General features: G+C 33.1%; 3 protein-coding genes across 4 annotated transcripts; 2 read left to right on the top strand and 1 right to left on the bottom strand.

Moving 5' to 3' along the window:
- Positions 1-12371: 12371 nt before the first annotated feature.
- LOC145130847 (uncharacterized) lies at positions 12372-13430 on the bottom strand. The gene has a single exon (XM_079065607.1). It carries the CDS (start codon positions 13428-13430, stop codon positions 12372-12374), a length of 1059 nt encoding a protein of 352 aa, XP_078921733.1.
- A 559-nt stretch (positions 13431-13989) lies between these two features.
- LOC145134473 (factor of DNA methylation 3-like) lies at positions 13990-15853 on the top strand. 2 transcript variants are annotated; one of them, XM_079069311.1, is made up of 6 exons: positions 13990-14396; positions 14471-14544; positions 14640-14708; positions 14897-15037; positions 15132-15344; positions 15451-15853. In XM_079069311.1, the coding sequence occupies exons 4-6, from the start codon at positions 14927-14929 to the stop codon at positions 15715-15717; spliced, it is 591 nt and encodes a 196-aa protein (XP_078925437.1). In that variant the 5' UTR covers positions 13990-14396; positions 14471-14544; positions 14640-14708; positions 14897-14926; the 3' UTR covers positions 15718-15853. The 2 variants fall into 2 exon arrangements, with proteins under 2 accessions (XP_078925437.1, XP_078925438.1); XM_079069312.1 differs by having other exon boundaries at positions 13991-14396; positions 14897-15016.
- Positions 15854-17725: 1872 nt separating this feature from the next.
- On the top strand, positions 17726-20752 carry LOC145134472 (uncharacterized). Its single transcript, XM_079069310.1, has 7 exons — positions 17726-18002; positions 18888-19327; positions 19471-19544; positions 19620-19688; positions 19851-20033; positions 20123-20341; positions 20405-20752. The coding sequence occupies exons 2-7, from the start codon at positions 18895-18897 to the stop codon at positions 20636-20638; spliced, it is 1212 nt and encodes a 403-aa protein (XP_078925436.1). The 5' UTR covers positions 17726-18002; positions 18888-18894; the 3' UTR covers positions 20639-20752.
- Positions 20753-25032: the final 4280 nt, after the last annotated feature.

Here is a 25032-nt window from a genome sequence, read left to right as displayed (position 1 = left end):
GAATATTAAGTTTAACTTTTTTAGAACAACTAACACATACCCGATTGTTGCCCTTAACAAAAACCCTTGTACGCATCGATTTTAGCTCCCACAACAAGAAAAGGCACCTTTAGGGACGACAAAATGCGTCGGAAATAGTCAAGAAAGTCGCCCAGGTATTAGGGACGACAATTCATCCCAATTGGGTCGCCGCAAATACCTCGTAGCTAATACTCAAAAGTCGTCCCTAAAGGCATCGTCTCTAATACATGTCGTCGCTAATACCAGTCGTCGTCCCTAAAGGTGTTGTCCCTAATAATATTCCGGCGACCGGCCAGTGTTATTCCGGCCAAATATTCCGGCTAGATGTGTCGTCGCTAATGTTGAAGATCGTCCCTAAAGGTGTCGCCACTAATGCTTGTTTTTTTTAGATAAAATTTATATTTTATATTAGTTTATATTATAAAAATACAAAATTTATAAAATTATAAAACTTATAATTTCAAAATCTGCATTACATAAAACATCATACAGAAAGTATATAACATTAACATCATCTAAATCCATAATAACATCATCCATAACATAAAGCAATATATATTAATCGTTGTCCCCATCATCGTTTTCCTCGTCGTTGTTGGTCGCATTGTCAACTTACTTGCTAAACGAGCGGATAATATCTCCAATTGCCGTCACAAACGCCGGGTTTTGGAGAAAAACGTTAACATCCACATCCTACAAAGTAAGAATATAAGTTAAAATATATCATACTATAAAAACAAATTATTATTACTTAACAATTAAGTCACAAACACATTAAGTCCTTAACAATTTAACAAACTACCAAATGCATAACAATTTAACAAACTACCAAATTTATAACAATTTAACAAACTAACAAACTAACAAACTACCAAACTATCAAACAACAAAATTCACAACAAATTAATAAGTACGTGTGTTGGTTGCGGTGTTTGTGACTGTGAATGCCACTGGGTGGGAGCACTTGTACCCGCTACAGAAGGCTTAGGCCCGATGCCTCTCACATGTCCCCTTCGAGCACCTAACACCTTCTCAAATAAGGCTATCCAATCAATGGAGTTCGGATCACCACCGGAGTCGGCTATGTGCTGAGTTTGTAAAGCAACCTCAGCAACTAAAGCATTCTGCATTTCACGAAGATTGTCAATATACTTCAAAACAAACACAAAACAATAGTCTACTTCATTTTTAAGTAATAATAACTTACATATTGTTCTTCAACTAACGGGTCAACGAATTTCCCTTGTTTATTGACATGTGCACGGTGAAATACTTCAAGTTTATTCAAATTTTGTTTAACATTAAAAAATATGTTATACTAAAATAAACATTACAAAATATGTTATAACTGAATAGACATTAATGTAACTTACATTTTTGAAAGAAGCACTACCGTAGCTGCACGTCCCTCCACGATTCTTAACTACTTGCTTCTTCCGGCATTCTTTGTTTACACTGGATCGTTTACAATGTGTATCAGTTAAGAAGTGGTTAATAGTAGCACTCCAACGCGCTGAATCCATACCTGCGGGGGGTCGAGTCCTTGCTACCTCGCACCTTCTAGCATATCTATAAATTTATCTTTTGCAATATTTTTGCGGCCTCTATACCGCTGACATATCCGATGGTTCAGTGATGCCCATAAAATTCTAGCATCTGGATCATTTGAAATGGCTTGAAAATCAAAATATGTCTACAAAAAATAGAGAAGTTAAAAATAAATCAAAATTAAACATGTTAAATATAACTTTATAAATAATTTACCGAAAGATATGTAAACATGTCATTTCGATAGGCTTCAGGAACTTCTTTCCAGGTGTTCTTATCCAAAGCTATGTCGCGCCAGATATAACTTCCAACCTCCCAAATAAAGCATTCGTATACATACCCAATCGGCACAAAAGTATTCTTGTCAAATATTATTTTTAGAGGTTGTCTGCCGTTTGCTTCATATAGCCGATGCATTTTCTTGTTTACTGTCATGCCTCTTCGTCTGGGAGGTACAGCTGCAAAAAAAAATATTAGTAAATTTAAAGATAGTTTTTTATATACATACAATATGAAATACAATGAATTAGAATAAATCTTAATTACCATCAATCTGGTGAACACCAAAATCTCCACCGAACGGATGTGGCGGCTCGTCACCACCATCACCTTCATGGCCCATTACAGCAGCCATGAGATGAACCAATGCAACCCAAAAAAATGACATCTTGAAAAATTATAACACTATATATATATATATATATATATATATATATATATATATATATATATATATATATATAACACAATATGAAAAATTACTTTCAAGATATTTAGGTCAAAAGTCGACAAAAACATATAATCAATTAAGCAATGTCATAATATAGTTAACAATGTAAAAAACATGACAAAATATAATATTCTTAAAAGTAAAAATGAAAAATCACAATCGGAATTACTGTATATAAATTTTGATTAATTTGACAATCCAAAACATAAACAACAAAATAACTATCCTATAATTTATAATTAACTTGTAAATAACCATGTGTTTATTAAATTAACAAGTTATATACAATTAAAAAGCCTAGATAGAAAAAAAAAAGTTAAATTATAAAAAAACTATATTATAATTTATAGATAATACAAATAATTACATTACAAATATTGAGTAATATAATTAATGAAATAATAGAAGTTAATAAAATTAACAAAAGATAAAAACACATACTCAAACACATTCTTAAAACCAAATACACGTTGGAGAGCACTCTTCTCAAAATCTCACTCAAAAGGTGCTGAGTTGGAATCCCATTCTAACTAAGGATTCTTGTGGTTCCGGAGGATCCAGCTACAGGAAACCAGGAACGGAGAGCTTTCCCCCCTTTTCCGCCGACTCTTTGGCCTTAAGAACGCTGGTTTTAAGAATGAGTGATTGCCCTTCTCCGACCCTTACTGCCCAACCTGAGAGCGGACAGCTAATGCGTTCCACTTATTGAACAGGGTAAAGCGCGAAGGGTAATTGATCAAATTCGTGCCTAAAACGGACTATGTAATGCTATGTAATGTACTTTATCTGCTGGGTTACGGGCGGTCATTTTACTAGTTATAATCTACCCTTGTGTGATTCCTGTTGAAGCATATACTCGGGGGGTGGGTGCAGGGCGGACGATTTTCACGATATATAACTTTTGATTATACTAAATTAACATATAATCAAACACATTTTCAAATACATATACACACATATATCAAATTCATACACATATATATCAAATTCATACATACATAGAGTATATTAATGAACATGTGGTTGTGGTTGTGGTTGTGGTTGTAGAACTAGAACTGCAAACAGTGGAGATAGGTGGCAGTGGCGGTTGGGAAGTTCGCCGGAGACAGGCAGTAGTGGCGGTGATTAGTGGTTGTAATGGGGAAATCTCCTTAATTGAATTCCTTATCTCACTACGGAATATACCCAATTGAGTACCAAAGGAGAGAGCTAGCCTTAAAGGCATTCCTAAAGTGAAAGTTGGGAGATAGCCCGTTGCCTTGACGCCTTCCTAATAGAAGCCGCCGAGTTGACTTCGAAGGCCGAATTCTATGGTAGGAACGCTGTAATAATAATTGGGTCATGAGAGACTTTTTTAAGTATTGCAAAAGAAAGGGCCTGCTGATAGAGCTGGGCGAGGAGGCGATACTAGTTATCAGGTCAGAGAGAGGCCTGGGCCGTAAGCTGGCCCCCTTAAAAATCCATTACTTAATAAGGATTTGTTACGCGCGATATGCCGACGACTTACAGTCCGCGGATCCATTCTTCTATACGATAAATCGCCATCTCGTAGCACCACCACGACACCGATTCCCCAACAAAACCCCCGATTCCCCGAGAGTGAGATAGCCAATAGTAATAGACTAAGGCCGCTATTTCTGACAAGGAACTCTCTCTCCTGCGCTAGTTAATCATATGCCATCCTTAGAGTGCAGCAGGGACACCTTTAAAGGAGAGTGAGTCATCCCTTTAAGAAGGGCCTTATCGCAAAAAGTATCTTTGAAAGGTCACTCTCATGAACTTTCAATAAAGCATCTCTCGCTTGGAAAGCAGGAATCGGTCTGTTTTGGAGATCCCGCAGAAGTTCCCGGATCTTCAAAAGCTTCGCGGGGGACGCGACATCCAGCAGAGCTTGCTGCAGAGGAGATCCGGTAACTGTTATGAATGTGGAGGAGTGGGGCATTTTTCTCGTTACTGCCCTAATGTTCAGACGGACGAATGCTGCTGGGGGAGTGTAGAATAGACCAGCTGAAGATGGAAGAGTGCACGTTGTGGAGCTTAGAGCCCGGGAAGCTCTAAAGGTAAGTGAAAGTCGGAAACATAGCGGGGGTTCTGAAGATTAGGAGAGGAGACTGTTTCGCTGTCGTTAAATTGTATGGCAACGTGAGCCAACGCCATAAGTTAGTCTTGGCTTCTTCTTCTTTTATGGGAGACAGGGGCAAGGAACCCACTCTTAGAGTAGGAAGCCCGTAACCATATTAGATTCGTAGCTCGTTAAGGGAAATTCAATCAAGTCAGCTACCATAGAGTCAGACCTTTTTCCGATCCTATCTCATCAAAGTTGGGTAACAAAAAGAAGGAACTTTCTAATGAAATGAAAGAAAGGCGAAGGAACAGAAATGGACTCCTTCGGTTACCGTTCTATCCGTTCTAATCCTGACGGTTTTGAATGCTATTGACTTTACCGCTCCAGAATGAGAAGTGGTTTTTTTTATTCCGGCCTGATAAAAGTGATCTTTGAAATAGAAATCGACTCAAAAGTAAAAGAATAGGCTTGAGAGTAGCTCTTTCCAAATAGGTCGAGTAGCCAATGAAAAGGAGCTCTCTAGTTGGGATTTACACGCACAGCCTTCTCCTATGAGTCAACCTATGTTATGCGCCTGCCTTTGAGAACCTTTAAGCTGGTTCCCTTCGTCGGCATCATTGAACCTCGTTAGCATTTCTAAAAGAATTGGAGGCTCAAAACGAATGGTCAAAGGAATTGATGATTCGTGTTTAGTCTCCGATCTTTGCCTAGTCTTCGAACCAGCACTGTATAGAGGGGAACAAGCTAAGACATATAGCAAGACTAGAACGACCACCAAAAGCAGTAAAATTAGCAAAAAAAAAAAAGAGAGAGAGAGAGAGAGAGAGAAACGGAAACAAAAACAAAAAACGGTGGAAATCATAAAGGAAAACATACCTTTGTCGGTGGAGAAGTACGTCGGAAAATCAGCACGTCGCCGGTGGAGCAGCTGGTACGCCGGTGAGGAGCTGGAAATCACTTTGGTTGAAGAAGTGGGGTGCACCGGTGGTTAATAGTCGATGGAAGATGCAATCAAGTCTCCAGTCACCGGAAAAGCGTTGAAATCGCCGGAAGAACGAGAGAGAAATGGAGTGGAGGTGGTACCTGATCTGCAATCTGCTACCCGGAGGGGAACAAAATGGTGACCCTTTAGGGGCGACGCCTTTAGCGACGCCGGTTTAACCATTAGCGGCGACACGTTGGAGGGAAAACACGCGCCCTTTTTTTCGTTAACCCCATCCGTCGAATCAAGATGCAATCGTAGGGCCAAGAATTGATTCAGAGGCATTCACACGGATCGCCGGTACCACCCTTTAGAGACGACGCTATTAGCGGCGACAAGGGCCTTTAGTGACGACAAAAATGCGAATTTCGGATGTCGTCCCTAAAGGTACCTATCGTCGCTAATGGTGGCGCCCCTAAAAGTTATATTTTTTGTTGTGTCCGATTCAACAACAATAGGGACGATTTAACTCCGACATCATCTACGTCAAAGGTGTAAGCCAGAACCTGATTTCGCTCAAAGTCAGTGTTGATGACCTAATCCGAATGTAGGAGACCTAGGTTCCGATTTTTAGAACTTCTTTTATTATTATTATTATTATTATTATTATTATTATTATTATATTTTTTTGTTTTTTTCAAAAATTATTTTAAACATTTTTGTAGTAGAAGGTGGTCGGGTAGAGGATCATTCAATTGGGACCTAAATCGATGTATCCCTTGATTTTAATAGATGATATATCTGGAGAAAAAAAATAGATTGTAAAATATATAATTTATATGTTGCATATCTTGAATATTCCTAAAAAATTAGCTCTCCTGTTCTTATATTTACATATTTACTAATGAATTGTCCATTATGTGTTCTTATATTTGCATATTTAGTAATGAATTGTTCGTTATAAAAGAAGAGACGAGTGAGGGTGAGGGGTATGGGTACGGGTACAAGTAGGGGCGGGTTGCTTTTTTTTTTTTTTTTTTGTATTTAAAGTTATATCTAATTTAAAAAGGATTAAAAAAAAGGGTGGATGATCGATGACCTAGCTCACTGCCATATAAACTTCCTCAACACGTCACATTTCCACATAAGTTCACTAAACTGGGAACTGTTTAAAATTAATGAAAGTGACTTAATTTATAGGTAACTTGCAAATTTAATGACATATTGTGCAAAAAAAAAAGTTTATTGACCGGATAAATGACAATAATTGATTGTGGGGAAAATGACTTAAAAAGATAAGATATTTTTCGTTTTGTACACATTTAGTCATTAAATTTGTTTGTCTACATTTGCAAACTTGTTTTTTTTTCATATATTATCATTATGTCCGTTTAGTGTGGGTTTAGCCAGTTTCCAATGTTCTTTACAACTCTAGTGAGACTTAGGTCATTTTCTCCGGCAAATACAAGTTTTCTGGTGAGTTTCAGCCAACTCCGATCATATTCTCCAACGATTTTTGGTCATTTTCTCCAAGCCTTCACTCTGCAGAGAACTTCAACAATGTTCCTGCCATATTGTTCCATCCACCTTATACCACTTCTACAACACCGTAACCCCCCTCCCCCCCCCCCCCCCCCCCCCCCTTTTTGAATATATTCAAACACTAGAAACATCACCATCTTCGAACACCAAACACACCATCGGGACCACCTCCTGCCATCCTCATCTACTCCCTGCACCACCGGTTGACTCACCACACCACCTACAACCACCTTTATATCGTCATCATCACCACATGCAACAACCACCATAGAAGTTACCACTTCTAGAGGGATACCCACGAAATGGGGCAGGAATTCAAGGTTTTCAGTTGAAATTCTGCTAGGAGTTTGAAGGTCCATAAGTCATATCTCGATTTGTGGATTTGAAATCGCCGGAAAACTCATTTTGGGCGGAAGCTTGCGCGGAGAAAATGATCGGAGATGACAAAGTCGTCGGAAACTTTGAATAGCATGTTGCAATGGTATTTTATAAAAAAAATAAATAAATAAATAAATAAAATCAATAACTAAGTACATATGAAACAAAAAAATATCTTACTCTTTTTAAATCATTTTCTATTTGATTATGTTACAATAACATTTTTTACTTAATTAAAACATAATCATAAGATTTTGGAAAAAAGCTAGACAAATACACATTAAATAATAGATATGGGCCTAACATACAAAACTGTTTGTACACTAAAAATAAAATTCCCCACATAGACGTTTAAATTGTCCCTGAAATTCGTGAAAAGAATATTAAGATATTTTAAAAGTTATATATTTATTGTTAGTTATATAGGTCTTATATATTATTTGTTATCTATATAATTTTAATAAGTATAGTGATTTGAAAGTATTAGTAAAGGTATTTTAAGAGTTATAAATTGTGACAAACAGTATATAAAATTTAATAATATATTTTAAATATATAAGGTTATATCAAAAGATGATAAACGTATAAGATAAATATATATTAGATAAAAAAGATATAAGGTTATATAAGGTATTGTATAAATTAAAATGTAATAATTAATAATTCAAAATTAATCGTTGGAGGCACGAGACCATTGTGGCACTGCCTCATTTGTACAAACGACAAAGGAAACCACAAAACGAGAAACCACCCCATTTCTGAAAAAAAAAAAAAAAAAAAAAAAAAAAAAAAAAAAACTCAATGGAGTGCTTCTTTCTTTCTCGTTAGGAAGAAAGCAACATTTCCCATTACTCCTCCATTACCAGTGATAATTATATTCATTCCCCTTTTCAAATCCCTTCAAAACCATAGAATCACGCATCAACAATCTCTGCCTACAAATCTCCTGCTCACTAAGATCTGCTTTACATTTTCTTCAAAAACTTTGCTCTGTTTGATCGATAACTTCTGCATTATCACTGCACAAAAACCAAACGATCCCAACTTAGGGTTTTGGTTTATACTTTTGAATCCTACTACTTCAAACCTCTCGAAACTCTCAGGTATACTATGATACCACTCTAGTCATCGTTTTTTGTTTTGTTTGTGTTAACTTGTGTGCGATACATTTCTACAATTATACTCCTGCTGTTCATGGAGCTGAGTTATTAAAATTTATATGTTTGTACTTCTTATTGCTTTTAGAGGTAGATGTTTCTTTGTTTTTTAGTGTCCATTACAATGTGATCAGTTTTGTAGTAATTTTGCAAGTTGATTTGATTTTCATTAAAGCTTACTCACAACAAAACAGGGTCTTGGGTATATTAATCGATAACATTAGTTCATTCGGTTAATTTTTTGTGCTATAATTTTATTAAGGAGTATACACTATTTCAGCTTACGATTGTGAAATTATACTATTTTTTAAAAGATATTGTAGCTTAATCCCCTGGAAATTTCAACAAATAGATGAATGTATGAACATCAGGAGAACCTTTCAATATGATTAATATGATAAGAAAGAGAAGTAATTGATGAAAACTCCATTGATTTACATAATGAAGCTCTGAAAGCTAATTGCAGAGTACAACGAACAGAATGAAATTTACGTCTAATTAAATCTGTTTTAACAACCTCTACATATTTACAGATCTAACCCTCATGAATCTAAATATTTACAGAATAGACCCTGAGATAAAATGTAATATCCTCCCCTCAAGTTGTACCTCCATGAATGTCTTGGAGGTTCAACTTGGATAACAGATACTGAAACTGTGGCCCACATAGTCCTTTTGTGAAAATATCCGTTGTTTCTTGTTTTGTTGAAACATGTTTTGGGAGAACAAATCCAAGTTTGAATTGATCACGAACAATGTGACAATCAATGTCTAAGTGCTTGGTTCTTTCGTGAAATATTGGATTCTTAGTAATGTGTATTGCTGCTTTGTTGTCAAACCATAAATCCACCGGAATTTTCAACTCAATCTTCAAATCCTTTAAGATGTAACTAATCCATAAGAGTTCACATACGGTTGCAGCTAAGCTTCTATATTCTGCTTCACAGGACGATTTTGATACAGTTTTCTGCTTTTTAGTTTTCCAGGACACCAATGAACTTCCAATGAAGATACAAAAACCTGTTAATGATCTTCTTGTATCACTGCAACTTGCCCAATCTGAGTCACTAAATGCAGCTATGTTATTTATTGATGAATTTGCTTCAAAAAACAACCCCTTTGAGGGACAACTTTTCAAGTACTTTAACACATGTATTGCAGCCTTCCAATGTATCGTGGTTGGAGTATGTAAGAACTGGCTCAATTGTTGTACAGCATGACTTATGTCTGGCCTTGTGAAATTGAGATACAAAAGTTTTCCAACTAATTTCCTATATCTCTCCGGATCTTTCAAAGTCTCCCCACCTTCTGTACTCAATTTTATGTTTTTGATTGTTGGACTTGATACCGGTTTCGCCCCTGTTAATCCTGTCTCAGATAATATGTCCAATACATATTTTCTTTGATTGACATATATCCCTTTTTCAGTTCTGAGTAATTCAATACCCAAAAAATAGCTTGCATCTCCCAAATCTTTAATTGTGAATGCTGCATGTAAATGATCTTTGACCTTGTGAATTTCTTCCTTATTTGGTCCAGTGATTAGAACATCATCAACATAAACGACCAATGCCACAAATGTTTCGCCTTTACCTTTTGTGAACAAACAATGATCATGTGAAAATTGTTTAAAATCAATTTCCAACAACTTATTGCAGAATTCCAAATGCCATTGTCTACTTGCTTGTTTCAAGCCATAGAGAGATTTGTTGAGCTTGCAAACCTCTCCTTTTTTCGCTTTTCCATACCCTTGGGGAGGTTGTAGATACACCTCTTCATCTAGAAATCCATGCAAGAAAGCATTGTTGATGTCCAATTGATTTAATAACCAGCCTCTTGATGTAGATAAAGCCAATAAAATTCTAACTGTAACCACTTTAGCTACAGGAGAAAAGCTATCAAGGTAATCAATTCCATAAATTTGATTATACCCCTTTGCAACTAGTCTTGCTTTATACCTTTCAACTGACCCATCGGGATTAAGTTTAACTTTGTAAACCCATTTTGAACCAATTGCTTTCTTGTTTTGTGGCAAGGGCACAACAGTCCATGTCTGATTGTTTTCAAGTGCATCTAACTCTTTATTCATTGCTTTGACCCATTCTTCATTTCTGCAGGCTTCATTATAACTTGTGGGTTCTTGAATTTGAGAAATGGTGGATAAGAGGCTTTTATGTGTTTGGGTTAATAAAGCTGAATGGTAATAAGGGTATGTAGGAGGAAAATGAGGAGATGTGAATTTCTTGGTATTTGAGGTTGTAGCATCAATAGTGTTACAATGCATAATATAATCATTATGCCAAGAGGGTTTCTTTCTTTCTCTTAAACCAAAACGAAGATTGTCTGCTACAGGAACATTTTGGTCATTTTCATTATCAACATCATTTTCTTCAGCATACATGTCTTCTTCACCTTCTTGTTGTTCTGGAAAGTTGAAGTGTTCATCTTCATTAATAAGATCAAACTCATCTGGATTATAATCATTTGCTGGAATGAAATCATTTGCACACACTTCAAAATCTTCAATTTCATTCGGAATGACTAATTTTTCACCACTTGAATTTTCTTTTATGCTCTTGTAAGGAAACAATGACTCATAAAAGATGACATCTCTGGACATAATTATCTTTTTGTCTTGTAAATCATAGAGTTTGTATGCCTTCTGTCCATGATTGTAACCAATAAAACAGCACATTGTAGCTCTTTTTTCAAACTTCGTTTTGTGAGGTATGGTATTTGTTGCAAAGCAGAGACAACCAAATACCTTGAGATTATCATATGTAGGATCTTTATTGTATAGCTTCTTGTATGGAGTTGACCAATTTAAAACTTGTGTATGAGTAATGTTGATGATATAGGTAGCCATCAAAATAGCATGTCCCCAAAAATGGATTGGTAATTTTGAAGAAAACATCAAAGATCTTGCCACTTGTAACAAATGTTGGTGTTTTCTCTCAACTCTTCCATTCTGTTGAGGTGAATAAGGAGCAGTTCTTTGATGGACTATTCCTAATGAAGAGAATAAGTTTTGACAATTGTGATTGATGAACTCACTTCCATTATCAGTTCTGATAATTTTGACAGTTGTGAGGAATTGATTTTTGACATATACAAAGAAATTAGACAAAGTCAATAAAACTTGAGTTTTGTCAATGAGTAAGAAAGTCCATGTTGATCTAGAAAAATCGTCAACTATTGTTAGGAAATATGATGCTCCTGTGATAGTTTTTGATCTATATGGTCCCCAAAGATCCACGTGAATCAATTTAAAAGAAGAATCAACACAAGAGTCACTAACATGAAATGGAATTCTTTGTTGTTTTGCAAGATGACATGGAATACAAGGAAGTAACTCGTCAATAGATTTCTTAGGAATAAAAGTCAAATGACTCAATACAGACTCAGAACTATGGCCTAATCTCTTATGCCATATGGAATAACATTCCTTATTCTTGAAATGAGCAACATTACAAAAGTTGAATTTCAAATTCTTTGAAAGATTACAAGAATTAAGAATGGACTCTATGTTTGCAGACTCTAAACTAAACTTGTTTAAAACATAGAGATTGCCCATGACCATTCCAATGCCAAGGATTTTAGCAGTTTGAAGGTCCTGTAAAACACAATAAACAGGCAGAAAAGTGAATGCAATGTTAGCAGATGTTGCTAATGCTTTCACTGAAAGAAGATTACATGTGAATTGAGGCACATATAATACATTTTTTAGTACAACTCTAGAGTTAAGAGTTATAAACCTGTATGAGTAACAGATTTAATAGAACCATCAGGTAAAAAGATAAGGGTATAATTGGAAACAGGGACTGGATGACCAATAGAAGAAAGTTGAGCACACATGTGAGCAGTTGCTCCAGTATCCAGAATCCATGTGTCAACATCAAAATGACTAGTTTTGATGGAATTGAATAAGGAAATATTCATACCTGCAAAGTCACCAAAATGGGACAAATTTGCAAAGTGAGTATCAGGATGTTGGTTGTTCTTCAAGAACTAGGTGAATTGCTGAAACAAATTGTTCAACGACTCATCATTGTTGGGATTTGCTGATGTTGCTTGAACATTTTCACCAACTTCATGTAAAGGATTTTCACTTTGTGCATAAAATGATATATTGGCCATGTGAGCAGAATTTGACCCAAACTTCTTTTTCTCTTTCAATTCTTTATACCAATCAGGATAACCATGTAGTTTGAAACATGCATCCTTAGTATGACCACCAGATTTGCAATGATCACAGTATTTATCAGAATTAATTTTTCCTTTTTGCTCAAATTTGTTCTTTGTCTGGAAGGACTTCTTGGTATTGTTCCTATAGTTTGGTGTTCTAGCAAGCATTGCGGAAACTTCAGTAGGATTTGCAAAGTTAATTTGTACTTCTCTTTGTTTTTCAACACTGAGTGCCATGGAATATGCTTTATACACACTAGGAAGAGGATCTAGAACCAAGATTTGGTTTCTTAAACTATCATATGTTTCGTTCAATCCCATAAGGAATTGCATCAATCGTGTAGAAGAGTTATGATCAGAAATAGCTTTTGCAGAGCCACAGGTACATGAAGGAATTTGAACAAGAGAATTCAATTGATCCCATAACTGTTTAAGATTTGTATAATATTTTGAAAGTGATGAATCACCTTGACTGATTGAAGCAATTTGTCGTTGCAATTGATAAATCAACGGACCATTGCTCTCTCCGAAGTGTTCTTCTAATTCAAGCCACAATTCTCTTGCAGTCGTCGAGAAAATGAAGGCTCCGACGATCTCTTTTGAAATTGCGTTCAGAATCCAAGATCTGACCATACAATCATTGCTAATCCATTCATCTTGTTCAGTACCAGCAGATTCTGGTTGTTTCAAGGTTCCATCAACAAATCCGGTTTTCTTCTTAGCTCCGAGAGCTAGTTTGATCGAGAATTTCCACTGCATATAGTTTTCATTTCCAGTGAGGAGATTTGAAACAAGAAACATAGTGTTGTCATTTCCTTTTGGATTAAGAACGGATGAAGAAACATTGTGTATATTCGAGTTTTGAATCGGAACTGAATCCATTTTGATGAACTCAGATCTATAACGAGGATAAGAGAAAAGAAAGAAAAAAAACAACGAAGATCAAAGGATCATACGCTCTGATACCATTTCAATATGATTAATATGATAAGAAAGAGAAGTAATTGATGAAAACTCCATTGATTTACATAATGAAGCTCTGAAAGCTAATTAAAGAGTACAACGAACAGAATGAAATTTACGTCTAATTAAATCTGTTTTAACAACCTCTACATATTTACAGATCTAACCCTCATGAATCTAAATATTTACAGAATAGACCCTGAGATAAAATGTAATAGAACCAACTCCTAACCGTATCTGCATACTTGTTCTTCTTTCTCATAATATGACAGTTTTTTTTTCTTTAAAGGGTTGTCTACTTGTTTTCTACTGAAAATTATTGCTTTCTTGTTTCATAAATTTACTTAAAAAGCTTGCTCCCATTGTTGTTGTTAATCTCATGTTGGTAGAGGCTTTTCCTTTAAGAAGTGATGTTATGCGACTTAATCTGTTGTGTTTCATATTTTGTAATATAGGTCTACCAAAGAGGAGACACAATGGATAGTGATACTGCATTTGAGGAATATAAGTGCAGGTATTACAAGGAGTTGACCCTCGGTCTGGTCAAAGTGAAGGTTTCAGAAAAGGTGTATAAATGTCCATATTGCCCCCAGAGTAGAGAATACAGTTATGATGACCTCTGTAGGCATGCAACTCGAATAGCAACAGAATCAAAAAGTGCTGGTTTAAAAGAAAAGGGGAAGCATATGGGACTTTTGGAGTTTCTAGAGAGATCTATCAAGTCTTCTGAATCAACCTGTAAAAGAAGCAGAGATCCTCAATTGGGGTTGGAAACTCTCTTACAAGAAATGAGCAAAAGAAGTCAAGAACTTATAAGCAGGACAGATTCTGCTATGGCTTTTGTTATTCAACAGAATGAAATCATCATTGACAACTTCAACAGAGGTATTTAATTTCTTAAGTGTCTCATGAAGTCACGATTATATGCTTGCAAATTGCTAACTTTGCTTCTTGATTAGATCTTACAAACTTGCTAGAGAATGCCAACAAGAAAGTCAAAAGGATTATCACTGAGCATGAGCAGATCAAAATGGTATTAACTATTAAGATATTGTTCATATAATCATATGGTTACTTAATTTATCAAGTGTTCATTACTTCATCATGACAGAAGTTTCTTTTTTACAGGATGAATCGGAAACTTTGGAGCAACAGAAGTCAGATGATATGATGAAGAAGTTGGTATAGGATCAAAAGGTTGATTCTGATTCTTGTATTAAATCTTATGTGCTACAATTTACAATAGTATACACACATCTTTGGATAATGTTTGTGGTTTCTTCCTTTTAATATATATATATATATATATATATATATATATATATATATATATATATATATATATATATATATATATATATATATAAGTTATGAACACACGACAGAGAGAAGTAGAAAAGCTTCAGCAGCAAATCATGGAGCTTCAGAAGAAATCCGAGTCCTTTGAAGAAGAAGTGAAAGAAAAAGATAAGAAAATTGAAAGCTTGGAAGACGAATTACAAACTGTACGCCAACAATTAGTTTCTGTAACCTTCTTTCTTTCCTTTCTCCGAGGGTTAATTACGCGTCTATAAATATGTGGTGACTAATTACCTTTTTACCCCTCTTACAACAAAATAGGGTTTGGAAGATAATCGCGTTCGTGGATTTTGTTCTACGATTAGTGTGAAAAGAATTGGTGAGCTTGATGCAAAGCCTTTGATTGCTTCTGCTAAAAGACGATGTTTAAGTGAAGAGGATACAGCTAAGTTTGTATCTTTATGGGAAGATCTTCTCAGGGATCCAAATTGGCATCCCTTCAAGGTCATCGCCATTGGAGAAGGTGAAGGAAAGGTATGAATTTAAGTACTTAACTAACAGAAAAAGGTGTAATGATATGATTGTGAAGGTGTAAAGTTTTTAAAAACAGTAACCATGGAGTATTTATTTTGCCAAATAGGAAATGATAGATGAAGAAGATGAGAAGATTGGCATGTTAAAGGCTGAATGTGATGAGGATGTATATGATGCGGTTGTTACAGCCCTAAAAGAGCTGAATGAGTACAATCCAAGTGGCAGATATCCATTTTCAGAGCTTTGGAACAATAAAGAAGAAAGAAAAGCAACACTGAAAGAAGGTGTTGAGTTTATTCTCAAACGATGGAAAACATACAAATACAAAGAATCGAGGTTGAAGAGGAGCACATTTCAAAACCAGGGAGTTTAATGTCTTGATATGGAAGATAAAATCATATTTCAACAAAAAAAAGTTTGTCATAACAATATATATGTCATATATATATTATCAGCCACATAACTTTTATCTAGTAATTTATTATGTATTTGGATGATATTGGTAAGATTTCTGGAATGTAATGTTGTAATAGAACGAAATTAAACCCAATATATTAAGTTAAGTTGGAAGTGTTTTCTATGATAATATACATAAAGTGTTTTATTTTAGGATAATCAAAGTTTTGCAAGATCTAAAGATGGAGAGGAAAACATTGAACCCTAAGAAAAGTATTATTTAATGTTCACTTCAAAGATGTTTTCATCAAAAACATAGAATATCCATAATTATTTTAATAATAAAAGTATCATTGAAAATCGAGAAGAATTCTTGTAGAAAGATATAACTGTAACTATAAATTTGTTAGTGTTTTTTCTTCCCTCCTCAAGAACATTTAATTAAAACATAATACATTCTTGTTATTACGTTTGGTAATTTACCATAGATTTTAAAAATTATTAAATTGAAGTCCATCCAATTTTCAACCAACACTTTATAGGATTTTGATTCCTTTAAATTCTTGTTGAATTCTAATTCCTTCCAAAAGAATATGCATAGCTCCAAAAACTATAAATAAGGATAATATAGACTTTTTATATTGTAGGAATGAAAAAACAACAAAATAAAAAGACATGAGAATGCAACATAAAAAATTAGGGACAAAATACTTAGGTTACGTTTAGTTGCGGAAAAATGTGCCGTTTTCCGGAAAAATTTTCCAAGAAAAATGAAAATTTTGAAAACGCGTTTAGTTCGTCTGTTTTTCTAAATTTTTTTACGGAAAATGAAAATATTTTGTTTTCTAAAATTACAACGAAGTTAAAAAACTTTTGGAAAAACCAATAATCATTATTTTCTATATTTTTCTAATTCCAAAATTTTTCTAAAATATAAACACACACCCACTCTCACCTCTACCTACCCACACCTTAACACCCCAACTCACCACACCCCTACCTACCCCCACCCACTCCCATTCCCAAGCCCACCCACCCCCTCCCATAGGGGTGAGCATGGTGCGGTTCGGTTCATTTTTTCCTATTTTTTTTGTTGGTTTGGCTATTTTTTTCTGTCAATGGAGAACCCGAAGAACAATCAGGTTTGTCTACTTTTTATCAAAATTTTACCGTGTTTGTGATTAGGAGTATGTTTTGTATATGGGATTAAGTTTTTTTTGAAAAAAATCGAAAATATATATATATATATATATATATATATATATATATATATATATATATATATATATATATATATATATATATATATATATAAACCGTAGGTTTCATACGAAACCTGCGGTGTTCAAGTGCCCAATGCACAGATTGTGCAGTGTCGACTTGTACACCTACGGTTTCGTATGAACCGTACGAAATTTTTTTTTGACAAAATAGTAGATTAAACCCCAAAACCGTAGCTTTTTTGACAAAACAGTAGATTAAACCCTAAAACAGTACACTTAAAAAAAACGTATTTTTTTTCCCAAAACCGTAGCTAAACCGAGAGGAAACCGTAGGTTTTAAAAAACCTACGGTTTGTTTCTTAGAAATGAAAAAAAAAAATTATACAAAACACGAAACAGTAGACGAATTGGCGAAACAGTAGACGAATATAGAAACCTACGGTTTCGTGGGCTATATTTGGACATTTACTAATTTTTGGCTAAAAATTGCTAATCACTTTCTTAATTTGGCTAGATTAGTAACTACCCCGTTTATTAAATATGAAAACTGTTTTTTCATAACTAACGCAACCTTAATTTTACTGGACCATTTCAGGTTTATTAAATATTAAAGATATAAAATTATAAAATATTATATAAATTGAAATGTAATATTAAATCATTTAAATTGATTGGATAGAGACATGCGATGCGAGCACTGCAGCTCTTCCTCATTTGTACAAACTACAAAAGAATCTCAGGAAACGAGAAACCACCCATTTCTGCAAAAAAACTCAATCAAGTACTTTCTTGTTAGGAAGAAAGCAATATATACGATTACTCCTTTACATTCATTCCTTTTCAAATCTCTTCAAAAAAACTCACAGAATCACGCATCAACAATCTCCGCGCTCTAAATCGGTTTACAATTTCTTCAAAAAGTTTGCTCTGTTTGATCGATATCTTCTGCATTACCACTCCACAAACCCAAACGATTCCATCCTAGGGTTTTGGTTTATAGTTCTGAATCCTACAGCTTCAAACTTCTAGAAACTCTCAGGTATACTATAACACTACTCCAATCATCGTGTTGTGTTTTTGTTAACCTGCGTGATATACAGTATACGACAATACTCCCTATTGTTCATGGAGCGGTGTTATTGAAAATTTTATGTTTGTGCTTACTACTTTTAGAGGTAGATGTAAGATGTTTCTATGTTTTTTTAGTGTCCATTACAATGTGATCAGTTTTGTAGTAATATTTGCAGTTGATTTGATTTTCAGTAAAGCTTAATCGCACCAAAATATCGTCTTGAGTATATTAATCGATAACAGTAGTTTATTCCGTTAATGTCGTTGATTTTTTTGTGCTATATCAACTTATTAAGGACTATACACTATTTCAGCTTACTATTGTGAAATTATACTGTTTTTTTTTTAAATATTGTAGCTTAATGCCCTTATTTCTGCAGATAAGCAATGTTATTGGGTTGGTTTAGGTGCTATCCTTGTTGGCTTTTATGTTCTTTGTGTTTACTTACATATCAGTGATCCTTGTTGGTTTAGGTGCTATCCTTGTTGGCTTTTGTGTTCTTTGTGTTTACTTACATATCACACATTCTCCTACTAAACCCTAAATTTCAACAAATAGATGAATGTATGAACATCAAGAGAACCAACTCCAACTATATATGCATGCTTGTTCTTCTTTCTAAATAAATTAAAGTTCTTTTTTTCTGTAAAGGGTTCTTTCTATTGGAGATTATTGCTTTGTAATTTCATAAATTTATTTTAAATGCTTGTTGTCATTGTTGTTATTAATCTCATGTTTTGTCTATCAAATGATTTTGAATATCTGTTTAGGTGAAGCTCTTAGTAGAGGCTTTTCCTTTAAGAAGTGATGTCATGCAGCTTAATTTGTTGTGTTTGATATTTTGTAATACAGGTGTACCATGATTCAGACAAGAGGAGAGCTGATCAATAGTGATCCTACATTTGATGAATATAAGTGCAGGTATTACAAGGAGTTGACCCTCGGTCTGGTCAAAGTGAAGGTTTCAGAAAAGGTGTATAAATGTCCATATTGCCCCCAGAGTAGAGAATACAGTTATGATGACCTCTGTAGGCATGCAACTCGAATAGCAACAGAATCAAAAAGTGCTGGTTTAAAAGAAAAGGGGAAGCATATGGGACTTTTGGAGTTTCTAGAGAGATCTATCAAGTCTTCTGAATCAACCTGTAAAAGAAGCAGAGATCCTCAATTGGGGTTGGAAACTCTCTTACAAGAAATGAGCAAAAGAAGTCAAGAACTTATAAGCAGGACAGATTCTGATATGGCTTTTGTTATTCAACAGAATGAAATGATCGTTGACAACTTTAACAGAGGTATTAATTTCTAAAGTGTCTCATGAAAGTTACAACTATATGATTGAATCATTGGTCCTTTATTTTTCATCTGGACTGCTTCAGACAATTTCTAGTTTGATATACACATGCTTGCAAATTGCTAACTTTGCTTCTTTAATTAGATCTTAGAATCTTGCAAGAGAAGGCAAACAAGAAAATCAAAAAGATTATGACTGAGCATGAACACAGCAAAATGGTACTAAGATTAAGATATTGTTGATATGGTTTATTTGTTAGGTGTTGATCATGACACAAGTTTCTTTTTTTATAGAATGAATCAGCAACTTTGAAGGAGCAGAAGCCAGATGAAAGGATGTTAAAGTTGGTAGAGGATCAAAAGGTTAATTCTAATTCTTTTGTGGATCTTGAAAGCTCTGATACACATATATGGTTATATGATTTCTTCTTTTTAATATATATATATATATATATATATATATATATATATATATATATATATATATATATATATATATAAAAGTTATGTGGTACATAATGACAGAGAGAAATAGAAAAACTTAAGCACCAAATCATGGAGCTTGAGAAGACGTCTGAATCCATTAAAGAAAATCTGAAAGAAAAAGAAGAAGAATTGAAGAGGTTGGAAGAGCTTCAAGAAGCCTTGATAGTGAAGGAAAGATTGGGAAATGATGAATTACAAGATGCTCGCCAACAATTAATTTATGTAGCCTTCTTTCTTTCCATCCTTTTGACTCTTATGCATCTATAATAATTACGTACTAATTACCTTTTTACCCCTCTTACAATAAACAGGGTTTGGAAGATAATTGCGTTGGTGTTCGTGCACATAATGTTAGTATAGGTGTGAAAAGAATGGGTGAGCTTGATGCAAAGCCTTTGATTGCTTCTGCAAAAAGACGATGTTTAAGTGAAGAGGATACAGCCAAGTTTGTATCTTTATGGGAGGATCATCTCAGGGATCCAAGCTGGCATCCATTCAAGGTCATCGCCATTGGAGAAGGGGAATCCAAGGTATGATCGATCTTAGTTAAACATAAAAACATCATTTAATTTAATTTATTATTGGCATGATAGGAAATGGTGGATGAAGAAGATGAGAAGATTGCAATGTTGAAGGGTGAAAGCGATGAGGATGTATACAATGCGGTTGTGAAAGCCCTAAAAGAGATGAATGAGTACAATCCAAGTGGCAGATATCCATTGCCTGAGCTTTGGAACCACAAAGAGAAAAGAAAAGCGACATTGAAAGAAGGGTTTGAATTTATTCTCAAGCAATGGAGAATATACAAAAACATGAAACGAGATTGAAGAGTTAATCATATTTCAACAAAAAAGTGTGTCATAAATTTATTCAGGTTTAGTCATATTATCTATATATATGTCATATATCATCAATATAGCTTTAGAGATGTTAACGTTGGTCTATCTATCTTCCAATTGGTCAATCATGTTAATTTAACTGAGATTGATAAAAAATGATGTAACCAATATGATTTGGATAGTTGTTGATTTGGTTTTCTTCTAGAGTGACTTAATAGACTCGTATGTAGTTTTTACCTAAAACATATTCAATTGAGTTTTTACCTAAAACATATTAAAGTTTCTAAAATCATTCGTGGCATCTTAATTTTTTTTATTTGCTTTGATCTCTTTCGTCTGTGGATTTATAGGTGTTTTGGAGAAAAAAAAATAATAAGTTTTAACAAATGGTTTATATAGTTAACACTCGACACTAACTCTTATTAGTTATTCGAATAAGAAATAACGAAATAGTTATTATTTAATTACTCGGGTCACTTTAATTTCTGGTTTGATGAAAATGAATTGTGATATGTACACTTTTGAAGAATATTTAAGAAAAGATATACTTGTTGTATGAATGGCTGCTCGAGTGGACTAGTGATGGTGATTTGAGGGTTATCTAATTGCCTATTTATTTTTGTTTTGATGAATAGGATGTAGGTAATGTGTTTTTTTATAATTATTTTTACACATGCTAAACTTTATTTTAAGTATTTTTGAATTAAATCAATGTTTTGAGTTTTTTGGTGTTTAGTATTTTTTTTTTACATGTTAAATTTTATTTTATAGTACTGAAAGTTACTTGTTTAAGTTTTTCTTCAAGAAGAAATGTACATCCACACGCATAACTAAAAAACAATAGAGAAATAAATTGACAAATTCTATACTTTAATATGCCTTATCGGATATAAAAATTAAAACATACGAAAAAACAACAAAATAAAGATTCCCCACTTCAATAAAATTGAATTTTGTTAACAATTTTGTTACTTTGCAGAAAGGGTATTTTTTAAAATTAAAGTTGTTGATGGTTTATTTAAACTCTACAATGACAAAAAAACAACTTAATGAATTAGTTATAATAATAATTGAGATCAACCTTCTGGTTAAAATTCCTTGTTAAAGCGTATTTAAATTTTTTTGACTCGCCGATTGTTAGAAGAATAATAATAATAATTCTTAAGTAAATATAAGATTTTTTGATACTTACTTTGAGCGAAACGTTTCTTACTGTTATCTTATAAAATAAAATAAAAGGTACGCGAATATAATTTATCATAATTTACTAATTTTAGAGCCTAAATTTAATGAATTGCATATGACCAATAAATGTTAATGGATTATACCTAATATTTTAATCGAAACATAGAAGCTTCATTGTAATATAGGCGTGGAATGTCAATAGTAAGGGGATAATGATTTGAAAGGGTAACGAACTTTCGACTTTGTTCACATTTAGTCACTAAACTTTTTTTCGTTATCTATTTGCCACTGAACTATTGAAACTGTTCATCTTTTACCCTTATGACCGGTTGTTACCGGTCATAAGGGTAAAATGTGAACAGTTTCAATAGTTCAGTGGCAAATAGATAACGAAAAAAAGTTTAGTGACTAAATGTGAACAAAATCGAAAGTTCGTTTCCCTCTAAAAAAGTTCAATGACTAAATGTAAACAAACTTCCTCTTGTATTATGTTTTAGCAAATTATTTATTTTTGTTAAATTGTAGCAACATTTGTTCATGAAGAAATCTATTAAATAAAAAAAAACCAAAACCCCGAAAAATATATTAAAAAAAACGAAAAACCGAAACCGAAATAAAAACCAATGGTTTGGTATTTTCCAAAATAAAAAATCACAATTTTCCAATCTGATTTTGGTTTTACAAAAATTCAACTTTTGGATTTCCATATCTAAATATCTCCACCTTTTTATAATCGAAAAATGATTATAAAACCAAAAAGGGAATGAGAAAGAGCTCAATTCAGAATTTTTCTATCCAAAACTCCCCTTTGTGACATGAGAGATAGAGAGAGACATTTAAACACCTCTATATAAGGTGGGTTCATACCACATGTAGAGTTGTGCTTGAGAGATATAACATTGAGAGTGTTAGTGTGTGTTAATTATATAGATTTAGATCTAGATCATTTTTGTAAACACCTTTCATAATCGAATGCATCTCTTAAACACCCAAATCACCGTGTTCTTTGTGTGTTCTTTAATTCCGCATGTCAAACCAATGGTCATAATTCACATCAGTGAGAATGGTTCATTTTTTTGTAAAACCAAAATCAGATTGGAAATTTTGATTTTTTTTTTTGGAAAATGCCAAACCATTGGTTTTTAATTCGGTTTTGGTTTTTCGTTTTTTTTAATATATTTTCGGGGTTTGGTTTTTATATTTCATAGATTTCTTCATCAACAAATGTTGCTAGAATTTAACAAAAATAAATAATTTGCTAAAACATAATACAATAAGAAGTTTGTTCACATTTAGTCATTGAACTTTTTGGAGGGAAATGAACTTTCGATTTTGTTGACATTTAGTCACTAAACTTTTTTTCATTATCTATTTGCCACTGAACTATTGAAACTGTTCACATTTTACCCTTATGACCGGTAACAACCGGTCATAAGGGTAAAATGTGAACAGTTTTAATAGTTCAGTGGCAAATAGATAACGAAAAAAAATTTAGTGACTAAATATGAACAAAGTCGAAAGTTTGTTACCCTTTCAAGTCATTATAACGAAAGGTTGTTGTCTGCCTGTGTCTATATATATATATATATATATATATATATATATATATATATATATATATATATATATATATATATATATATATATATTCACAATGTTTACACGACTAATCTTATATATATAATATGTGCACATCATTAACCATTTACACAAAAGTTACATATACAAATTATATATATATATATATATATATATATATATATATATATATTGTAAATAATTGGTGGTGTTGTAAATAATTGGTGCATGGTAAATTTGTCAACATTTCTAAGTAGTTACAATTATATGTTAGTAAAATTTGTAGTATAAATACCCCTTCATTGTAAAGAATGTGATACACCAAAAAGTTATAAGACATATAACTTTCATATTCTCTCAAAATATTCTTTCTTCTCAATTAAAGTTTTTATCAAAGTTTACTAGTTTGGTTTGATTTATAGTTACATTAATTACGCTTAATTCATAACACGTTATCAGCACGAAAGCTCTAATCAAGGTTATTAAACAAGTGGAAAATCACATCTATCTTAATCAAGGTATGTATTACTTAGTAAAAACACTATTAATTATAAAAACCTCAATCATATTAAAATAATAATACTAATGAATTAATGAAACTTATACATTATGGACATTATAGACTACTAACAATTTTTATTTCTTATACTAACATTTCTTTATGTATTCTAATTTTTATACTAACATTTACATTATGCAACTAATTTTTATTTATGCAAACTAACATTTACATTATGCAACTAACTTTTATTTATGCATACTAACATTTATATTATGCTACTAACTTTTATTTGTGCATACTAACATTTAAATTATATTTATTTATACATGTCAATGTTTATTTATATTTTAGATACTCTTCATAATTTTATTTAAGCATTTACTAATATTTATTTATGTTTCTAATTAGTAAAGTTATATATTAGTTATAAGTCTTATTATATGATTTATAAAATACATATACATATATACACAATGGGAATATATATGCAACGGTTATAAACAGCAAAAACAACGGCTATATTTTTTTACCATAAATAAACATCTTTACCCTGCTTATTTTATCCACAACAAATATTTCTCTCTTCTATCAAATAAATCAATTTCAAGAAATCAAGCTTCAAGATGATTCATCCTTTTGTGATAATCATGACTGTAATGGGCCATGAAGGTGATGGTGGTGACGAGCCGCCACATCCGTTCGGTGGAGATTTTGGTGTTCACCAGATTGATGGTAATTAAGATTTATTCTAATTCATTGTATTTCATATTGTATGTATATAAAAAACTATCTTTAAATTTACTAATATTTTTTTTTGCAGCTGTACCTCCCAGACGAAGAGGCATGACAGTAAACAAGAAAATGCATCGGCTATATGAAGCAAACGGCAGACAACCTCTAAAAATAATATTTGACAAGAATACTTTTGTGCCGATTGGGTATGTATACGAATGCTTTATTTGGGAGGTTGGAAGTTATATCTGGCGCGACATAGCTTTGGATAAGAACACCTGGAAAGAAGTTCCTGAAGCCTATCGAAATGACATGTTTACATATCTTTCGGTAAATTATTTATAAAGTTATATTTAACATGTTTAATTTTGATTTATTTTTAACT

Source organism: Lactuca virosa, chromosome 8 (assembly GCF_052849685.1).
Source record: "Lactuca virosa cultivar CGN04683 chromosome 8, Lactuca_virosa_CGN04683_v6, whole genome shotgun sequence".
Taxonomy (NCBI): Eukaryota; Viridiplantae; Streptophyta; class Magnoliopsida; order Asterales; family Asteraceae; genus Lactuca; species Lactuca virosa.
The sequence above is the reverse complement of the archived record's forward strand: the minus strand, read 5'-3'. Positions and strand labels throughout refer to the sequence as shown.